We start from the raw sequence: 19,194 nt of genomic DNA on the forward strand, positions 1-19,194 counted from the left end.
CTGTTCAAAAATATCACATTAATGTGTCGACCGGACTCAGGAAGTGAACCAAAGAACAAAAATAAACCTGACCTTACTTAACTGGTCTGATCTGAGACTCCTACTCTGTAAAATCTGACAAAGTGATTTACTTTGAAAAAGCGAGGAAACCGATTACCTTAAAATTACCAAGTAGACCAATAAGTTAAGCTGCTAAACCTTTGTAGCTCATACAACTTAAATTCAATTGTCTATTTTACTTGGCAGTTCTGAGGTAATGGGTTTCCTGATTTTTACGTGAAGTAAACTTGAGAGGACAGCACGTTGACGTAAAGAAGTTAAACGAGACAAAGTTTCTGTTTTGTTTTTTTTATTTTGCTCTGAAAAAAAAAATCACATAAATAAAAATCACTTCAAAACTGCAGGACAGGATTTGAAAGGGTGGATCACTTAAATTCACATTTCTTTTTGCTTGCAGCTGAACATGAATCTGAGTTCCAACAACATATTCATACCAGATTCATCTACAGTGCATTCGATATTTGACTTCCCTTTTAAAAGTTTCTTAACAATATGGAGTGCACAGTTTTTACGTTGCCTTTAATCAATAGACAGTGCAATGTGTCCTAATGACAGACACTGACACTGAGGCACAGAACTACGCCTTATGTGGCCCGTAGAGGTCAAAGAGCAGTGCTTGCCCCTACCTCATCACCACTGCTGATGTGCCTTTGAGCAAGGCCCTGAACCGCCCCCCAGCTTCTACAGTGGCTGACAGATCCCACTGGTTGTACTGGGCAGCCTCCAGGTGTGAATGTGTGTAACTGAAAAGCATTGCTGTCAATGAAACCACCCTGAAGAGTCTTATCAATGATCAATTTATTAATCACAGTGCTATTGATCATCTACCAAGTGCCAAAAAAAAATGAAAGCCAGAAATCAGATGTTTATGCATTTCATATAATAATATCTCAAGGAGCTTCTGCATCGTTTGCTTTTCCGTTTCATAAATAAATATCATATTGTCCGATAAGGAATATAAAAACAACTGTAACATCATTATTTTAAAAACTTGCTGAAGGTGGTTAAAATCTCTATAAATACAGTTAGCTTAAATAAATAAATTAAAATTATAAATATACCGTTTTACTGTACACAAAACAAAACAAAAAAAAGATGGACTTGTGCAGGAAAATACAAAATGCTGTCTGTTGAGAAGAAAACAAAAATTCCAGGTTGAGCTCTCGTTGTTAAAAATTTTGTTCAGTTCAGTCTCAAACGACCTCTTTTCACACAGTCAGGAAGCAGCACAGAGTCTAGACACGTTCCCTCTTCTTCTTCTTCTTCTTCTTCTTCCTTCGCGCTAATTTATCACCTGTTGCTCGTCACACCTCCAGTCCATCCTCTGAACCGTTAGTATTCCAGTTTCAGGCGGGCCGTCTTCTTCTGAGGCCTTCAGGAATATGTTCAGCTGCCCGTTCGTTTGTGTTATCTGAACGTCTAAGCAGAGGGTCAGGCTAGACAACAACCTCTGTTCCCTTCTTCATGTACGATTCCTCCAGGACCTCCCTTCGCGGTTCACTTCTCTTTTTCTATTTTGAGGTAGAATTTCCGCATCGTTGCCTATCACGAAACAAAGACAAGAGGAAATGAGTAAAACCTTATTTCATCTGAAAAACAGGAGAAAAAAATGCAGATGTTTGTCAGTGTATGTGTCTGTCGCCCTGCTCCTCACTACTCACCTCTCTCTTTGTCTCTTCAGTGGTTGGACGCTAACCCTAGTTTGACCTTCTCCTCATTCTCTACATCATACGCTCCCCGCTTGTGAAACCTGCAATAAACAAAACAAAAGGAGCTTGTTCAGACTATTTTCTACGCTTCTAGTTAAGCCCTTTATCTCTGTGTGTGTGTATGGTTGTCGGTGTGTGTTTGTGGGTGAATCTATGAGTCATTTCCTTCCTTACCTGAGCAATAATAGAAGGCCTATGATGACGAGGCAGACGGACGACAGCACCACGGCCACCACGGCCAGAGCTGTGGTCCGGTTGTAGCCCTCCTGAGGCTTCTCCAAAGGCAGCGTGAAGAACTGACACCTTTCTCCTGAGTAACTTGGGTGGCACCTGCACACGGAACAAAAGGGGAGTCGGTTAATTACACATTAATAATTCAGTGGCGTGAGGTCACGTGCAGGTAGATGCAGAGCTCATACTTACACACAGGATGGGGCGTGGAGGTCCCTCAGGTACTGACAGGTGCCGTGAATGCAGAAATCCTTGTACTTCCTCAGGCAGGGGTTCCTCTTCTTCCCCTTGCCTTTCCCCCTCTTTCTCCCCTTTCCTCTCCTTCTCTTTCCTTCAGTGCTTTCAGCCTCCAAGATGGCGGACGGGTCTTTGGGTTTGCTCGACATGGCAACTAAAGAACAAAAAAACAATCACATTTAACCGTCTTTGTTAAGAAGATAAAACAGGGTGGAGAAATGTGAGACAAAAGCCACATCTGAGATCCTTACCTTGTGGCAGTTCCATTTCATAGTCTCCAGACATGCCATCTTCGTACTCGTCTTCGTAGTACTCATCATAGTACTCATCCTCATCCGCGCCTTCCTGGCTGTACTCGGCCGTTGTCGCCGTGATGCTCCTGCTCTCCTCCTCTGCCCTATTGTCTTTGGTCGTGTCCAAAAACTTGAAAACAGCTCTGTGCCGCTGCCGGTCGCTTTCATACCTGTCGACTGCAGCGCCGCTCGCCATTCTGGACACCACTGGAGGAGACAGAAAAGTGTTTAAAATGTTAGAATAGACCTCTAAAAAAAAAAAAAAAAAAAAACTCAGAAAGTCTTCCTCTAGGGGACAATCAGTGAACACAGGTTAGTGTGCCAAGGTGGGCCGGACCTCTGAGGGCAAGTTGAAACATGTTGTGCAGGAAGAGGCTCCAGACAGGAGTTTTTTGGCTTTCTGTGCAATCCCTGTTAGGAAATGTACAAGCTCAGATACAGGGCACGGTCTTTAAGGGTTGGTAGCCATCACTGCCTTGCTTCAGAGCACTTTGGCAGAGTGGAACCTGAGCCAAAACTAGAACTAGAAAGCGTCCCTCAGAGGGACTGCAGGGGGAATATAGTAGGGTGTGGGACAAACAAAGTTGGCATATACTTTCTGTGTCTCATACACACACACACACATGCATGGACAGACAGTTAGCTAATGTCAGGCAAGAATATGAGTTAAAAATAAATGTATCCAGTTACATAAAGCATGCTCTAAAATAGAGAGATGACCCCATTAGCTCCTGAATAGCCTGGCATCGTGAAAACCGTTGCCTTAAAGGTTATGAAGTTTACAAGACGTGTTATGAGCCCGGCCATGCTTGAGTGGTGAAGACAGCCAAGACAGAGGAGACAGTGTGGCACAGGTAGACACAGAAATGTCCAAAAATGATTCACTCAATGGACAAACGGGCACACGAGGGCGCATGAAACTCACCCAAGGCGTGAAGAAGCAGGAGGACAACACCGAAGATCCTCATGATGGCACAACTCCCAGTGGTTTCTTTTTAGAGAAAAAGTTGAAAATATTAAACGAGGATCAAAAAGTTGTATTCCTTCCTCTTGTCCCGGTGCTAAATATTCCTTCGCTTCTTTCTTTCTCTCTTTTTTTATTTTTTATTTTTTTCCCTTTTTTTTGTCGAAGTTTTTCTGTGGATTAATTCCGCTTGTTTGCGACCTCTTGGTGCGCCTTCAGAGGGATCAGATGTTTGAGTGTGAGCGGAGCGCAGTGAGAGAGCGTCCGGACAGAGGCACGGCGGTATTTATGGCGCTCCTCAGAGCTTCACCACGCCTCCAGCCCGCTGCTGCCGCTCACTGCACTGACACCGCACTGTGCCGCACTCAGCACAGTGTGGGGCTGAACACATAGCAATAGGCTGCACTGATGGATTGTTAATCACTTTGGTGATGCAGCTACAGTACACAGGGACACTAGGGATTTACTCAGGTGTTAATATTTTAGTAGATGTGCCTACTTTTACTCTTTGCCTACATGTAGTACATTCAATGGAAGTTTTCAGTGGAAGTACTGTTACTCCCATCTTCTTCTTAAAGATTTTAATCAGAAGAGAAAAGATCTTCATTGACTTTTTAAAAATTATTTATGCCGAAGCAAACTAAATAAACAAACTCTCTTTGTTTTCATGACTGAATAAACTGAATGAACAAACTGACATTAAAGGACAACAAAATTCCATACTGTTTTTTATATTTGGCGGACCTTGCCACTTTTCTAGCTTCAAACAGTGTTGTGGGGACCTTATTTTAAATATATCTATATATATAAATATGTCTGCCTTTGTATTATTACCTCATTATTATCGATAATATTCAAATTCTTCTCCAAAACTACATAGTGCCCCTTTAAAAGTATTACCAACAATGAAAAAGATGGCCAAAATCTAATACATTATATCTCTGTGTTACTTATGGATCCAATTAAAGTGAAAATCAATTATTCCACTTGTGCTGGGGACCCCCTGGAGACCCACTTTGATTAGATAGATAGATAGATAGATAGATAGATAGATAGATAGATAGATAGATAGATAGATAGATAGATAGATAGACATAAAACACAAAAACTAAGGTTGTCAGAAACAAAATACAATACAAAGAGATATAGCCAAGAATAACTAATACGATAAATAAATGCTTAATAGTAGTAGTAAAATGCGCGCCTTTTTACATGTCCTTGCCCATTCTCTAAGCTTCGCAGTCTACACTGTGGCTCAAGGGATTCAGTATTGTATAATCCAGATGAGTCTGGTGGCTTAAGCATGGACACACACACACACACACACACACACACACACACACACACACACACACACAAATATATGTACATATATATATATATATATATATATATATATACATATACATATATATATAGTGCAAAGCATCACTCACACAAATCTAAAGTAAAATAATTACAGTGATATTGGACAATGGTAGGCTAACACAACCAATAATACAGAAAAATATATAACTTCAAGGACTAAAACAAACTGGTTAATTTCTCAAGGCCTAGAAATAATAAAAGCATCTTATGAGAGTTTCCACGGGCAAATAATGTGCAGCTTGACTGCGCCACCACGTGGTAGACAAAGGAACTACACCATAGCTGCTCTGATTGCACCTAAAAACATTTAATTGTCACAGTAGGTACAATAGGAATTCACTTATCATTAATTCAATTATTTACACCTGTACTTTTGCCAGCTTGACATGTCGTAATGCCTTCTGAGATAAAAGTGCCGAGTTTAGAGTCAAGATTAGGTAAAAGTGCATCAACTCTTTCTTTTTCAACTTATATTAAGCAGTTAACCAAAGAAGGGCTGCAAATAAACTTATCGGAAGACAGCAAAACACAACATTACATTAGAAAGTCTTCTTGGGGAAGAAATATATAATAATTTAGTTAAAAGAAACAGTCTTAGCAGAGATATGTCTGTCTCCAGTAGGTGGCGCTGTGACCTTCAATAAATCCAACGAAGAAGAATAAAGTTCTCACAGCGCGCGTGATTGCTCCGGTGTGGTCACGTGAATCCGCGGGGCGGTGGGGAGGGGGGACAAACATGGCCGACGAAGCAGGGGAAGTAAACACAGCTGTTGAGGATGGCGAAGCAGAACTGCAGCGAGACGAGCCTGAAGTTTCAGAACCCGCCACCGACAGTGAGTCCGGCGGCAGCGACGGGCCGGAGCGGCCGGAGAAGACTGCTCAGGCGGCGGCAGAGAACAGCTGGTCGGCTCCGCTCCTGTCTCTGGCTCGGAAGGCCACGGAGACGATTAGCAGCGGGGTGAGCTACGCTGCTGCCCCGAGGAACCCCTCGCAGGGGTCCGCTGCGAGCTCCCCGGCGGAAAGGGAGCCTGAAAATGATCTCAACAGCACCTCAAAAAAGCTTCCAGGTAGGCTGTGACAACTCTTAACCTTTGACACTGAAACTTACACCCTTCATTTGATTTAAGTTGTAAAATACTGCAGCCACCTCAAGTCCATCTCACTAACTACTTCCCCTAGCTTCTTGTCAGCTGTCATTACACATGACTTCAAGAGTAAAACCTTGATTTTACGGGTTGATGTTCGTGCACAAGGCCTCACTGTTCTCTTTGAGTGTTTATATCTACTGTTGAATCTGCATTGAATCGACATAAGCTTTCATGATATGTTCCCCAGGCCTGCTTACGCTTGACTAATCTTATTTCAATGCTTTTTCTTTGCCTTACATTCTGTACAGTTCTGCCCCCCAAAGATCCCATGTCAATAGAGCGATCCAACCTCCTCAGCATGATGAAGCTGAGCATCAAAGTATTGATCCAGTCCTCCATGAGTCTGGGCAGGACGCTGGACTCGGAGTACCCTCCCCTGCAGCAGTTCTTTGTTGTCCTGGAGCATTGCCTCAAACATGGGCTGAAAGGTGAGACAGTCCATGATGCTGTCCTTTTGAGCAGACTTTGTATATAGCAACAAATTAACTTTCTGGAGAAAGATAGATTGCTAAGTTTCGTCCCCAGGTCGTCAAATACTGACACTTTGGGTCGGCGATGGACCTGAGCCACAAACTCAGAACCTCAGTATTTGACAAACTGAGGATGAGACTCAAGTTCATTGTATTGCTTAAAAGTGATCCCATGTCAGAACCAGTACTAACAGTAATTACTTGGTTTTCTTTTTTCAGCTAAGAAAACCTTCATTGGTCAGAACAAGTCCATATGGGGACCTCTGGAACTGGTTGAGAAGTTGTGTCCAGAGTCTGTCAACATTGCCACAAGTGCCAGAGATCTGCCCGGCATTAAGTATGCTATACTAAAAACATTTTCCAGTAAATGTATAATGTAAGATATGCCGAACATTCATTTGACATCTGTTTTTTTTTCTTTTATTCTCTTTTCAGGACTGGTTTGGGAAGAGCACGGGCTTGGCTGCATTTAGCGCTCATGCAGAAGACAGTAGCCGACTATCTGAAAGCTTTGCTGGAACGCAAAGATCTCCTGAGGTTAGTAACAATTAAGCTATGTGGACTTTAAAATAGACCTGTGTTACATATTTTGTTGAGTTGTGTACTCACATTATCTTAAATGTTTCAGAGAAAGCCATAATTTTATCAAAGTTAATGGTGCATTTCATTTGGTTGCCTGTTGCCATAACTTCCAGGAGAGAATCAGTGAGTGAGGAAGGAAGTTGAGTGGAACTAAACGCAATGTGAATAAAACTTTAATACATTACCTCGCTGTGAATATATCTGCCTGAGTCACGTCAGATAGATCTTCATCGGCGAATGGTGGTCGATTAACATCAAAGACAACAACTCCCATGATCCAATTAATTAATTTTTCACATGTGCAATGTATTCTTTTTTTGTCTTTGTACCCTTCTTCAATCCTCTCTCTGTCTGTCTCTCTCTAGTGAGTTTTATGACTTTGGAGCACTGATGATGGAGGAGGAGGGGGCCGTGATGGGGGGCCTGCTGGTGGGCCTCAATGTAATTGACGCTAACCTCTGTATTAAAGGGGAGGATCTTGATTCCCAGGTGAGTGCTGACCGGTCACATCAGAATAGTCGCACCTTATTGTCTTCATGAGAAACGAGTCAATCGGGATACATAGTGATCATTTTCTCTTCCTCTTGTAGGTGGGAGTCATTGACTTCTCCCTTTATCTGAAAGACCCTGCTAACAGTGAGACTCCAAAAGAGTGAGTACGCGCTAGACTGCTTTTCATCATGTTTAAACTGCTCTATGTTCTTATTGTAGTTATTTTAGTAAGTTAGTATTTTAGTAACCCCTCATCAAATCGAAACAAATCAAATTTATTGTTAATCCCAATAATCACAATCTCATTGCCACAGTGGGCTTTACAATCTGTACAGTGAAGGACATCCCCTGTCCTCGCCATAACCTGCCATATTGAAAAAAAAACCTACCTGTTTTATTCTCTTGTCAGTGATTCCAAGATGACAGCCATATTGGATCAGAAGCACTACATTGAGGAGTTGAATCGCCACCTCAGTGGCACCGTCACCGACCTTCAGGCTAAGATGGACTCTCTAGAGAAGACCAACAGCAAACTTGTAGAGGAGGTCAGGCACACTGTGTGAACTGTTGTGTGACTGTGCTTGTACTAGGACGGTGTGACATTGTTTTATTATTCCAGTCAACTATCTAAATGGAAGGCGTTCCGCTCTAAAGTCAACATGGCATCCGTGTGCGTTAGGTGTGTTTCGGCTGACTGATGAGTGTGTGTGTTTGGTTTTTTTTTCCTCAGCTGACAGCAGCAACAGACAGAATCAATTCTCTGCGGGAGGAACAGGAACAGCTGAGACAGGAGAATGACTCAATTTTGCAGTCCAGCCAGAAAAAGGAAGAGGTCAGAAAGCATTTACAAGTAACAGCAATTAAACCACTCCTAATCTAAATAACAAAACAAAAAAAAAACTGTATGACTTTTGTGTTTCCAGGCAGCCCTACAGGACAGTCAGGTGGAGCTGGAGACATACAAACAGACTCGACAGGGCCTGGATGAGATGTACAATGTTGTTTGGACGCAATACAAAGAGGAAAAGCGAATTCGCCAGGTGAGGTATCAACAGGATTGAGTAGCAGAATTAGTGTGAAGAAGTAAATTAGTCTTCATACTCCATTGTTGGCACAAAGTTAGACAGAAGCATGAGCGGATTTTGACTCAAGCCTTTTGTATGTTTGCAATGCATGATATCAGGAGCTGGAGCGTGAGCTGGAGCTCCAGGTGGGCCTGAAGCAGGAGATGGAGGTGGCCATGAAGCTGCTGGAGAAGGACACGCATGAGAAACAGGACACACTGGCAGCCCTACGACTCCAGCTCGACCAAGTCAAGACTCTTAACCTGCAGATGTTCCACAAAGCTCAGGTAGACACACCTGAATACACCCTTTCTTCCTCTTGAACGCCCACTCAGACAGAAGGCGCATTAACACAGCCTATGTGGCCCTTCAGGACTCGGAACGTGAAGCAGAGAAAAAGCAGGCGAAGGCTGTGCAGCTGGAGCAGAAGATGGATGAAATGGAGAAAGTCATGATGGAGCTAGAGGAGAGGTATGTGTTGCGCATGTTTCTGTGTGTCAATATGATACAGTATTTCTTAACATTAATATGCTTCTTCTTGTTTTATTTTTTTGTGCGTCACAGACTACAGAACTCAGAGCGAGAGCGCAAAGAAAGTGACCAGTCTGATAAAGATATGAAGATGGAGCTGGAGGGAAAAGTGGATGCTTTGCAGAAACAACTTACTGACCTGGATACACTGAGGTTAAGACAATCACAGTTGGACACTTGGGTCTCATCAATAACAGCAAAGTGTACCAAAGATCAAATATTTACACTATAAAATATCTATAAATTGAGAAATCTATATCAGAATCGATACGGTCAGTACTAATTTGATGTCAGCATCTAAAAAAGAAAGCTATTCAAATTTTAATATTAGTAGGATATATTATATATCTGATTTTAAGTAACAGTTCTTATTTTAACTAATATTTACAACATGTCCTACGCACATAGAAACTTAAATTGTCTGTAATAATTATCATGTTTCTTCTCTCCTCAGGCTGGGTTTGGAGAACGAGCTGCGCACTGAGAGGGAAGAGAGACAAAGCCTGCAGAAGTCTCTGCAGCGGGAACAAGACAACAGCATCGAGCTCCGCACACAGCTGCAACAACTGCAGGGCCTGAACACGGTCAGTGACACACACACACACACACACACACACACCAGGGTTGCAGTCAGTAAGCTCTGGAAGTGCATTCTTCTTTTGAAATGATTTGAAGTCATTCTGTGCTGTGCAATTTGATTTGCAGAAGTGAGTTATGTATAACTACCAGACACAGGCAAATAAAAACTTAAAGAGTGCTTCTTTATGACAGCTGTCAGGGTGATTTAAACTCTGGGGTAAATCCCAATACTGTTTCAGGAGTTTAGTGGTTCGTGTTCCAATATTTCCGTAAATATATCAAAATTATTCATGTAATTGCACCTGTACAGTATTGTGATGTCATGGTGCTTGTTCCCTGTTAATTGTTGGTGCAGGAGCTGCAGGAGTTGAAGCAGGAGAAGCAGCAGTTGCAGCAGAGATGTGAGCAGCAGGAACAGGCTCTACAGGAGATGGGACTTCATCTCAGCCAGTCAGTACTATAGATGTTATCTTTTTGGTATTACTGGGTACAATTTCATGTCCTAAAGGTTTTTGTGTTGCCTTAATCTTTCTCAAAGGTCTAAACTCAAGATGGAGGACTTCAAGGAGGTCAACAAAGCTCTGAAGGTAAAATGCGAAGGAGTTAAGAATGGCGAATGACTGATGATGTAAAATTTGAAAAAAATACTAAAAAAGGATCTGTTGTACGTTCGTTTCTCCCGACAGGGCCACGCCTGGCTGAAGGATGATGAGGCCACTAGTTGCAAACAATGCCTGAAGGAGTTCTCTATTGCACGCAGAAAGGTAGGCTCCTGTTTATTGCATTTAATTTTTATTTCTATAAATTGTATCTTCACAGCTTATGTTAATAAGCTGTCGGCGTTTGTGTTGCAGCACCACTGTAGAAACTGTGGAGACATCTACTGCAACAGTTGTTCAAGTAACGAGCTGGCCTTACCCTCGTACCCTCGGCCTGTGCGGGTGTGCGACATGTGCCACTCCCTCCTGCTGCAGAGAAGCTCCTCCACGACTTCCTGACACGACACCTTCAAGTTTTTACAAAGAGCTTTCTAACACTGCACATACTCATCCACTATGATTTTAACTACCATGTTACTACTTATGTCGACAGAAAAATGTCATCAAATCTTATGGAAATGTGATTTGGTGTTCCATTTCCACTATTACCTGAAATTCAGGAGCATTAGTTCATCTGTATTAAATAAGGGGCCACCTTTTAACACTGATGGGATGAGCTAATATGCAGACTGTATGTTAAGGAGACTTGACTTTGCATAGAGGTTGATAGAGTGTAGTATATTTATGTGATCAAAATTTCTTTGGACACTTGATAAACTGAGAATTTCAGGGTGAGTAATTATTCTAATCAAACCATGGATGTATATTTTGTTCAGGTCCTACCACAGTTCATGTTGGGTTTCAGCTGTTGTTGATCATTTGTGTAGCTGGTTTGCATGATCTGATGTCACCGTGTTTGTGTTGTTCCTACATCATAATCAATATTGCTCCAGGACCATTACTGCAACTGACCGATCACGTTTTGTGACATCAAAGATTTGTAACAGGGAAAATATCCACATGGGAGAAGTTAGCCTAACATGTGGTTAACATTGTGAAAGGTGTTATTTCAAATCACACCATGATTTATTCCCCCAAAACTGACCAGGTTTTTTGTTGCATAAACTTAGCCAAACTGCAACAGAAAGCTGAAAATATAACAGTCCGGTGTGAAGGATTTCGGGGATCTATGGGTAGATATTATTCAGAATTATGTTTTCCTTAGTGTATAATCACCTGAAACTAAGAATCATGTTTACGTTGCCTGAGAATGAGCTTTTTCTATCCTTGCATGGAGTCCAGCATGTTTCCACTGCAGCTCTGAATTGACAAACCAAACACTGACTAGAGAGGGCCTTTTGCAGTTGCAGTTTTAGCAGCCACTGTAAGGGAGAATGAGATGAGGGGTATATCACTGCTAGATGCCACTGAATCCTACACCGTGCAAGAACCCTGACAATAATTCTACTGAGCCTACAAACACTAAGTCCATATTACAATTAGTTCAATGGTGGATACAAACCCTGGTCTCCCTGGTTGTTTTTGGTCGATTGCAGAAAGTTCTTGGAGCAACATTAATTATGTTGCAAAATTTAAACCTACATGGTGATAACAGATGGACCAAGCTAATTCAGAGTTCACTTGTACTTCACTTTGATATTGTTCAACCTTTCATGGATCTATTCTGTAACAATACTTACAACTATGGCCCCACTGCTGGATACATGTAAACATATTGTGTAAATGACTGTAGAATGTTAACAAAAATCTAACTATTTTAGAATGTATTATACGAACAGGGTTTTTGTGGATTGTGTTAACTGCTACAAAGCCATTTTCTTAATTTGGGAATGGTGACCAAACATTTTTTATCTAGATATTTGATAAATGAATAAAGCCTCCCTTTTTGCAATGCTTGTTTCAATTAGATATTCCAGACTGTTTATTCACTTTGTGCACAGGAAATACAAATAGCATTTGAAGCAGTAGAAACCTTCATGTCAGCAGATTTGAAATTCATCTAGAGAAACCGCCCTGTGACACTTTAAGAAAACGAAACATGCTCTGACCATGAGAAACCTCAAATTTAGATTAACATTTAAACTGGAAATAAAAAGGCTAGACACTATGTAAAAGATGAAACAAGGTCTTAACATCAGAAGATAGACATTTTCTGATTCTTTTGTTCATGCACTCAGACATTGAAATGAATGTTACAACCACCAGCACAGGATGAGTCAAGTTTGAGGAGCAGCCAGGTGCTTGGAGAACAATAACAGAAAGACAACACACGTCCTGGTAATGAAAGTTTAAAGCATGGTTTCTGTGACGTGTCAAACAGGTGAGGAATGGGGACGACAAACAGCGCTTCTCTGACACTTCTTGTGACGCCAGATCTCACTTCTCTCTGAAGATCATTCACTTTAAAAAAAACAAAATACAAACCCTACCCCTCAGTATTTCCAAAACCTCACCTGACCCTACCCTAATGTTTACTAGGTGAGACTCATGTTTCCAGTCCTTCCAGCAAAATGCTGCATTAAAAAAACATCAAATTAAGGGAAAAAAAGAAATCTACATTCCCCATCCCCCACCCAGTCCATTCATAGAGCCTCTGCTTCCTCCTCCTCCACCGCCGCCGTAGTAACTGCTTCCCATGCCGCCCTGGTTACCTAACAAGAGAGAGAATACACACTATAGGACCGTGGAGTTCAAGGAATCACACACAGAAAGACTGCATTTCTATACTTTACAGCCGATATAAAAAAGGTGTAGTTTAGGATGAATGAAGAAGAAACCTATTACAACAGAGCTGACACTCACTATAGTCACTGTAGCCACCCATGTTGCCCTGGCTGCTGTATCCACCCGAGTACCCCGAGCTCAGCTGTCCACCGCTGTAAGACGACTGGTTCCCTGTGGAAAAGTAAAAAGGCACTACGTCAGGTTCAGGACTTTAAAACATCATATTTATTGCATAGACGTTGTTGGCTGATACATTTTGAGATGCCCTCGCTTATCAGAGAAAGGGGCCAAACATCAACGCCGCAGGGATTTTGTACTTGTTTCCATCCAAACAACAGATGCCACTAGTCACCCCATTACTGATACTCACCCATGCCACCCATCATCTGACCGCCGTAGGCTCCGTTACTGCCACCTGCTGTTGAGTTCAAAAACAGCTCCACATAGCGGTGCTCTGAGGGATAGAGAGAGGGAGGGAACATCTCATGAGAATTATGAACATCTATATGCGGGGTGGAAGTGGTAAATCACTTATGTTAAACTCACGCATGTTGGCTTTGTCTTTAGACATGGCTGCCACGGCATCCTCATGTGTTGCAAACTCTACATCTGCCTCCCCGGTTACCCTGCCATCTGGGCCGATCTCAATATGGACCCGCACTGGATTCAATGGCGAGAAGAACTAAGAAATGAAAACAAGGACAAAGTCACACACATGTTTTGTGCAACCTCAACATCTGCAGTGTGTACAGTAGTAGAAAGGATGTCAGCGAGCAAATTTGTTCGGCTTTTCTTAAGTTGTCCCTCTGACTTACATTGTATATGTCTGTCTCTGTGGCTCTGTATGGCAGGCCCCTCATGTGGACACAGTGGCCTGTTGTACTCTGGAATGAAGAGCCGCCATCTCCATACCGTCCATCTGATACACCTGAATATACATAAACGATAAACACATGGTCTCACAAGGATCTTACTGTTATTATTTCTATAAGTGTAAGCATGAAGGGACAGCGAGAGGGTAATTTAAAAACAAACAAACGCACAGATTAATATCACTTAATCTGAATTAAACTTGACACTCACCTCCTCCATAGCCTCCGCGACGCATTCTGTCATAAGATCCGCCTCGACCCATCATGTTGTAGCCACGACCACCCGAGGGCCGGTCATAGGGGCCAGGTCTCTGCATGCCCATGGGCTTCCGCTGTGGTTCGTAATGGGTCCGCACCTCAGCGCGGCTACTCTTGAAGATCTCAATGTACCTAAGAGCATAGACATACCACAGTGAGCACATGGGGAATGGTCAAGGCAAAGGCTGCATTTGCTCAATACTGGTGAAACTGGGCTATGCAGATGCTGTCATGGTGTAGTCCATAGGTAGTAATATCTTTGACTACTTAATGCTAGTTTTTAATGAAATAGATAAAAAGTACTAATTAACTGAGTTGTAAAAATGAAGCTGTCCAAATTGATAAGGGCCTTATTGATGATTACACTTTTCTTATGGTTACCTGAAGTGAATTATCTGATTCAATAGAGCATCCTGTGTCCTTGCCATGACAGCCATTGTGCTGGTTTTAGAGGGACAGAGAGGGCTCCAGCCCTTTTGCAACCCACTATAGCGTTACCTGTGACAGTGGGCTCCAGATCCATGTGTACAGTGGCCCTCTGATTTTACCACCAGGGAACTCCTTACCATTTATCAACCTAAACTGATGTTTAGACACCATTTGTTCTCAACATTAAGCATGTACTCTAATTCAGTGATTTTGTGACTCTTCCCATTGAAGATTGTGAATGTGTGTCATATTTGGATTCAACGTAGAAATTTGTGTATGTGTTTGTGGTGAATTACAAATATGCTTGAATTAGCCAAGATTAATACAGTGTCCATTTGGATCAGATGTTGAGGGTGCACACCATAAGAAAAGCAACTTATCCAGCCAACCAACCAACCATCCCCACCTGTGCCCTATTCTTTCCTTGTGTTTCTTTAGAGCCTTTTCAGCTATATCCTGTGAAGCAAACTGCACGAAGGCCTCCCCCGTACTCCTCCCCTGGATGTCCACCGGCAATGTTATCCCATTTGGCACGATTTCCAACCCTTCAACCCAAGGACAGATAACCCCAGCAGGGGACATATTAAATCACATGCCCAATCACAGAGAGAACTTTCTCTAAAGAGAGAGATAGAAAACTTATGGAAAACTCTATACATCATCACACATACCAGTTCAGTTTTTTTAACCAGTGACTGGCCATTTAAACGACTCACATTTATTGTATTCTGGGGATAAAATAGAAATGAGAGGATAGAGGAAGAATATGGAAAAAGGGCACTGTTCGGGACATCAGGCTAGTATTGGTGTGTTGATGAAGAGAGAACAAGATCCTGGTGGGTGACATGAGTTAAATTACTGCTCGCCCATTAGGAACTAAGCTAACACTTGGCATACAGTGTATCTAAGAAAATGTAGGAAAAAGACAGGAGTGCGAGGAAATGGGGAAAAGAAACAATGGCACTGGGGTAAGACTGTCCAGTCAGTGATGAGTGAGACCCATTCCATCATTAGTTAATTACCAGTAGGCACAGACAACTTAAAAATTCAAAAATAAAAGTAAAATATCACATTCAATTAAAAGGAAAAAAAATTATGAAAATGGACTTAGGTGGATATCATGGGCAAAGATGGGAAAAGGGTGTTGGTATAACAGATCCCTGCAATTAAAACTAAACAAAGTTCGCAAATAATTACTCCATTTAAAAATTATGACTAGCTTCCTTTTCTGGTGTAATTTCCTCACTAACCACCGATCAAAAATCATTAATAATTTTATTTTTCTATTATATAGAAATACACAATATACAATAATCATTTTCCAGTGGGATATTGACTTCTTCGTAAAATCAGATGCAAGAACTGTTAGGTGTCCACAAGAGAAAGGAAACAAGAAAAGGAAGATGAAAAAAACAAAAAACAAACAACAAAAACAAATCCCTTTTATCACCAACATTACATTAATGGAAGTTTTACAAGTAACGACACAGCAAGGCTTATTCTTACCTGAGAAAAACTGTACTATCTCCTCCTTGCTGCAGCCAAATGGAAGGCCTCGTAGCCGGACGAGCCCATCTCCTGCTGTTTCTGGACAGTTTGGACCAGTGTGCTTCATGACCCAGTCCATCTCGACATTGTTGGACTTAAAAACTAAATCACAGGACATAATAATCAGTTATCACTGCTCCATGTTGAGATTGTTCCAAGGAGTGATTATGAGCAAGCAATTTTACACACCCTCTACATATCTGTGACCCATTGTTTCTCTGTCCTTCTTCACTGCAATCTTTAGGTCTTCCTCTGTCTCCAACTCGACAAATGCTTCTCCACTGGGACGCCCTTCTCTTGTGTAGGTGAAGTGGATGCCACTTCCATTGTTGACAATTTTGCAATCTGCATTGGAAATGTATTAACAAATCATTTAGGTTTCTTTACCTGCTGATGTATTTTTCAACAAAAATAGTATACGAATGCCTACCTGAGAAAAACCTCTGTACTTCATCTGCTGAGCAGGACCACGGGAGACCCCTGATGCGAACAACATATCCCTCATCAGCCATGACTGGTTACAATCCCTGGAGGAAAGAAAGCAGTTTAATTTAGTACTATGCAGTCTTTCTAATGCAGTCAGATCAGAGATCACTAGTGTTAGTAGAGATGAGCAGTATGATTACAATCTTGTTTCATGGTTTTATCTGGATCAAAAACAAGTTTCTGCAAGATTCTTCTCGTTTACGTTCATATCCTCCATTTTAATACACCTCTGTATGACCTCACAAGCACTTGCTCTCTACAGACAAGTTTCCACAGTCTCTCACATCCTTGAGCTAGTAAATCCCAGAGCACTGTAATTTTCATCCCAGCGGGGGGAAACTAACCTACATGTGTAGAATGTATTCGCAATTATTTATTTCCTTCACATCACTACGGCTTAAGTTATAAATCTTTCAGGCTGAAGATGTCCCCAAGGGTTTGAATGAGCACAGGCGTCTTTGTGAGTAAGTTGGCAGCGCCATCTTGAGGCGGTTAAATATTACAAACCGGTAACGTTATGTGCAAAATACATACCCCAAGTGTTGTGGGTTTCCCCTGCTATAAAATAACATTGTTGTCTAAACAGAAGTCGCAAGCAATTATCACAATTAGCCTATTCCCAGCTCTTCCCAACAAAATGCGACCACTTGACAAAAAGCGCGAACCCGGAGTGGTGCTCAGCTAGCTAACGTGAGCGACACTAGTGTGCAGCATCGCAACGGTACTTTAATTCGACAATATTCCTGGTGTTGGAGCTTTTCGTTAAATCTTGAGCGTTCACACAAGTCAACTAATAAATTAGTAATTATGGACCTCTTTTACTTTCATCAAGGTGCGTGGCCCTTAGCACGTTCACCACCGCACCCCGACACAAGAACAAAAGCGGCCCTCTTAGCCGACGCCATGTTACTAGCTAGCGTTAACAGTTAGCTAGCTCTCACGCTAGCATTCGCTAACTTACGGTAATATTATACAAAATCTTGTATGGATACCAGCGGCTACACAGTGGTATTAAAGTACGAAAACACGACTTTGAGTTTTGCTAAGACAAATTAAATGAAAGCTGCATTTGTGAATTTACCTGATTCCTGATTTATAGATACAACACGCCGGAGTTTGTATGACCAGACCTGCGTGATGCAGCTGAAAGCCTTGCACTGGGTTGCCAGAGCTCAGCAAGCACCCCCCTTTCAGGAAGTTCAAACCGACGCACTTCACTCGCGTATGAAACACGATCACTTTATTCAACATGACCAAACAATTTAAACACCTTTTTATTCAATAACCAGTATATTTCCATGTTTTAAATTTAATCAGATCGAAGAAACCCAAGTTTGCTAAATCTCATGTAATAAGTTAAAATTGGGGGAAAGTGTAGGTTTTCATACAAACCTGGCAGTCCCGGTTGAATAACCAATCGCCTCCGACTGGCCTGCGTCCACGCCCAAATGTGATGACGTTTCCGCCATAGGCCCTGGCTGACCGGGCGGCATCTCCTGGCTACAAATCCAAGTAACCCTGTTTACAGTTCTCACCAACTAACCTGTAAAGCTTTTCAGCTTCTTCTGGGGTAGAATACATGTACTTCATAGGCCACGTTTCACAATAAGGCCAAAAAGCGCCCATGTGTATCAGAGCCAACTCAAAATATGACAGTTGTGACACTGACAGTGGACACATTATAAGACAACTGGACCAAAGGCAAACCACAATAGATTTTTGAGTTTTTGTGATGGTGAATATGTGTAACTGTAGCCAAACCTAGAAAGTAGAAGCTTATCTCGGTCCATTGTCGAAACCAGAATCAACCACAGTAAGCCTTTGGCTGTGACTGACAGGTTCCTAGTTTAGGATTTGGGCTGAAGCAGCAGGCAAATCTTGAATAACAAGCCAAACCAAGATGTTGGTGTTGTGGTAGCTTGAGGGTCTTAAAGGTGAGCCAAGTGTAGGACACTTGTTGAAGTATGTACTTGGGCAGGATAACTTTACCTTCCTTTAACAAGTTCATAAATTACTTTTAAAAAGGTACTTGCTGCTACTTTAGAGAGGCTATTTAGTGGTCAATGGCAGAACACTAATAAAGGATAGTTCCAGAAAATAATTTATTTAGCATTAACTCATGTAATGTAATTAAGTATCATTTTGAAGAGCTTTTACTTGACTTGAGCTTTGAGACTTTCATTTTGTGATTTATATATACTTTTTTTGCACTTTTTCTGAATGGCTTACTAGTTACTTTGCATAGCATCATAAAATATGATACGTCCATGTGTATTAAAGTATGAAAGAGGATATTGTTAGACTGAATCACCTGCAACATTAACATACTGCTTGGTCATTATTAATTAATCATTAACATTATTTAGTATATTTACTTTTGATTCCTTAATGTATTTTAGATAATACATGTTTACTTTTCTGAGTATGTTTGGGAGAATTTTTTAATGTGATATTGCTACTTATTACTTAAATTAAAGATCCAAATAAATCTTTCAATGCCTGTAGCCTAGATTTATGAATATGAAGCATGCGATGCTAAAAAAGAACATGGATGGTCACACATAATAACTATAAAGAAGCTCAAATTAT

The 19,194-nt window shown here is 41.5% G+C and overlaps 3 protein-coding genes across 4 annotated transcripts; 1 reads left to right on the forward strand and 2 right to left on the reverse strand.

The window, feature by feature from the left end:
• Positions 1-332: 332 nt before the first annotated feature.
• Positions 333-3,756, reverse strand: hbegfa (heparin-binding EGF-like growth factor a). Its single transcript, XM_073487308.1, has 6 exons — positions 3,456-3,756; positions 2,489-2,737; positions 2,193-2,391; positions 1,944-2,099; positions 1,722-1,810; positions 333-1,602 (listed from the first exon to the last, which is right to left on the reverse strand). The coding sequence occupies exons 1-5, from the start codon at positions 3,496-3,498 to the stop codon at positions 1,738-1,740; spliced, it is 720 nt and encodes a 239-aa protein (XP_073343409.1). The 5' UTR covers positions 3,499-3,756; the 3' UTR covers positions 333-1,602; positions 1,722-1,737.
• Positions 3,757-5,561: 1,805 nt separating this feature from the next.
• On the forward strand, positions 5,562-12,179 carry rufy1 (RUN and FYVE domain containing 1). Its single transcript, XM_073486647.1, has 17 exons — positions 5,562-5,929; positions 6,259-6,438; positions 6,700-6,817; positions 6,916-7,017; positions 7,428-7,551; positions 7,653-7,714; positions 7,964-8,099; positions 8,285-8,386; positions 8,478-8,594; positions 8,738-8,905; positions 8,992-9,089; positions 9,183-9,302; positions 9,604-9,733; positions 10,084-10,178; positions 10,267-10,315; positions 10,415-10,492; positions 10,583-12,179. The coding sequence occupies exons 1-17, from the start codon at positions 5,599-5,601 to the stop codon at positions 10,724-10,726; spliced, it is 2,154 nt and encodes a 717-aa protein (XP_073342748.1). The 5' UTR covers positions 5,562-5,598; the 3' UTR covers positions 10,727-12,179.
• A 2-nt stretch (positions 12,180-12,181) lies between these two features.
• On the reverse strand, positions 12,182-17,761 carry hnrnph1 (heterogeneous nuclear ribonucleoprotein H1). Of its 2 annotated transcripts, none has more exons than XM_073486648.1 (11): positions 17,687-17,761; positions 16,550-16,646; positions 16,309-16,464; positions 16,078-16,221; positions 14,978-15,116; positions 14,096-14,274; positions 13,828-13,940; positions 13,559-13,694; positions 13,383-13,466; positions 13,091-13,183; positions 12,182-12,939 (listed from the first exon to the last, which is right to left on the reverse strand). In XM_073486648.1, the coding sequence occupies exons 2-11, from the start codon at positions 16,629-16,631 to the stop codon at positions 12,842-12,844; spliced, it is 1,224 nt and encodes a 407-aa protein (XP_073342749.1). In that variant the 5' UTR covers positions 16,632-16,646; positions 17,687-17,761; the 3' UTR covers positions 12,182-12,841. The 2 variants fall into 2 exon arrangements, with proteins under 2 accessions (XP_073342749.1, XP_073342750.1); XM_073486649.1 differs by having other exon boundaries at positions 12,875-12,943.
• Positions 17,762-19,194: the final 1,433 nt, after the last annotated feature.

Source organism: Pagrus major, chromosome 18 (genome assembly GCF_040436345.1).
Source record: "Pagrus major chromosome 18, Pma_NU_1.0".
NCBI lineage: Eukaryota > Metazoa > Chordata > Actinopteri > Spariformes > Sparidae > Pagrus > Pagrus major.

Excerpts from the sequence above, each read along its gene's own strand:
- hbegfa (XM_073487308.1), bottom strand. The coding sequence starts at position 3,498 with ATGAGGATCTTCGGTGTTGTCCTCCTGCTTCTTCACGCCTTGG. Across the intron at positions 2,392-2,488 it reads TGAAATGGAACTGCCACAAG|TTGCCATGTCGAGCAAACCC; the intron begins GTAAGGATCTCA and ends TTTGTTCTTTAG. Across the intron at positions 2,100-2,192 it reads CTCCACGCCCCATCCTGTGT|GTGCCACCCAAGTTACTCAG; the intron begins GTAAGTATGAGC and ends TTCCGTGTGCAG.
- rufy1 (XM_073486647.1), top strand. The coding sequence starts at position 5,599 with ATGGCCGACGAAGCAGGGGAAGTAAACACAGCTGTTGAGGATGGCGAA. Across the intron at positions 7,715-7,963 it reads AACAGTGAGACTCCAAAAGA|TGATTCCAAGATGACAGCCA; the intron begins GTGAGTACGCGC and ends TTCTCTTGTCAG. Across the intron at positions 8,595-8,737 it reads AGGAAAAGCGAATTCGCCAG|GAGCTGGAGCGTGAGCTGGA; the intron begins GTGAGGTATCAA and ends GCATGATATCAG.
- hnrnph1 (XM_073486648.1), bottom strand. The coding sequence starts at position 16,631 with ATGGCTGATGAGGGATATGTTGTTCGCATCAGGGGTCTCCCGTGGTCC. Across the intron at positions 14,275-14,977 it reads AAGGAAAGAATAGGGCACAG|GTACATTGAGATCTTCAAGA; the intron begins GTGGGGATGGTT and ends CTATGCTCTTAG. Across the intron at positions 13,695-13,827 it reads CAGAGACAGACATATACAAT|TTCTTCTCGCCATTGAATCC; the intron begins GTAAGTCAGAGG and ends TTCATTTCTTAG.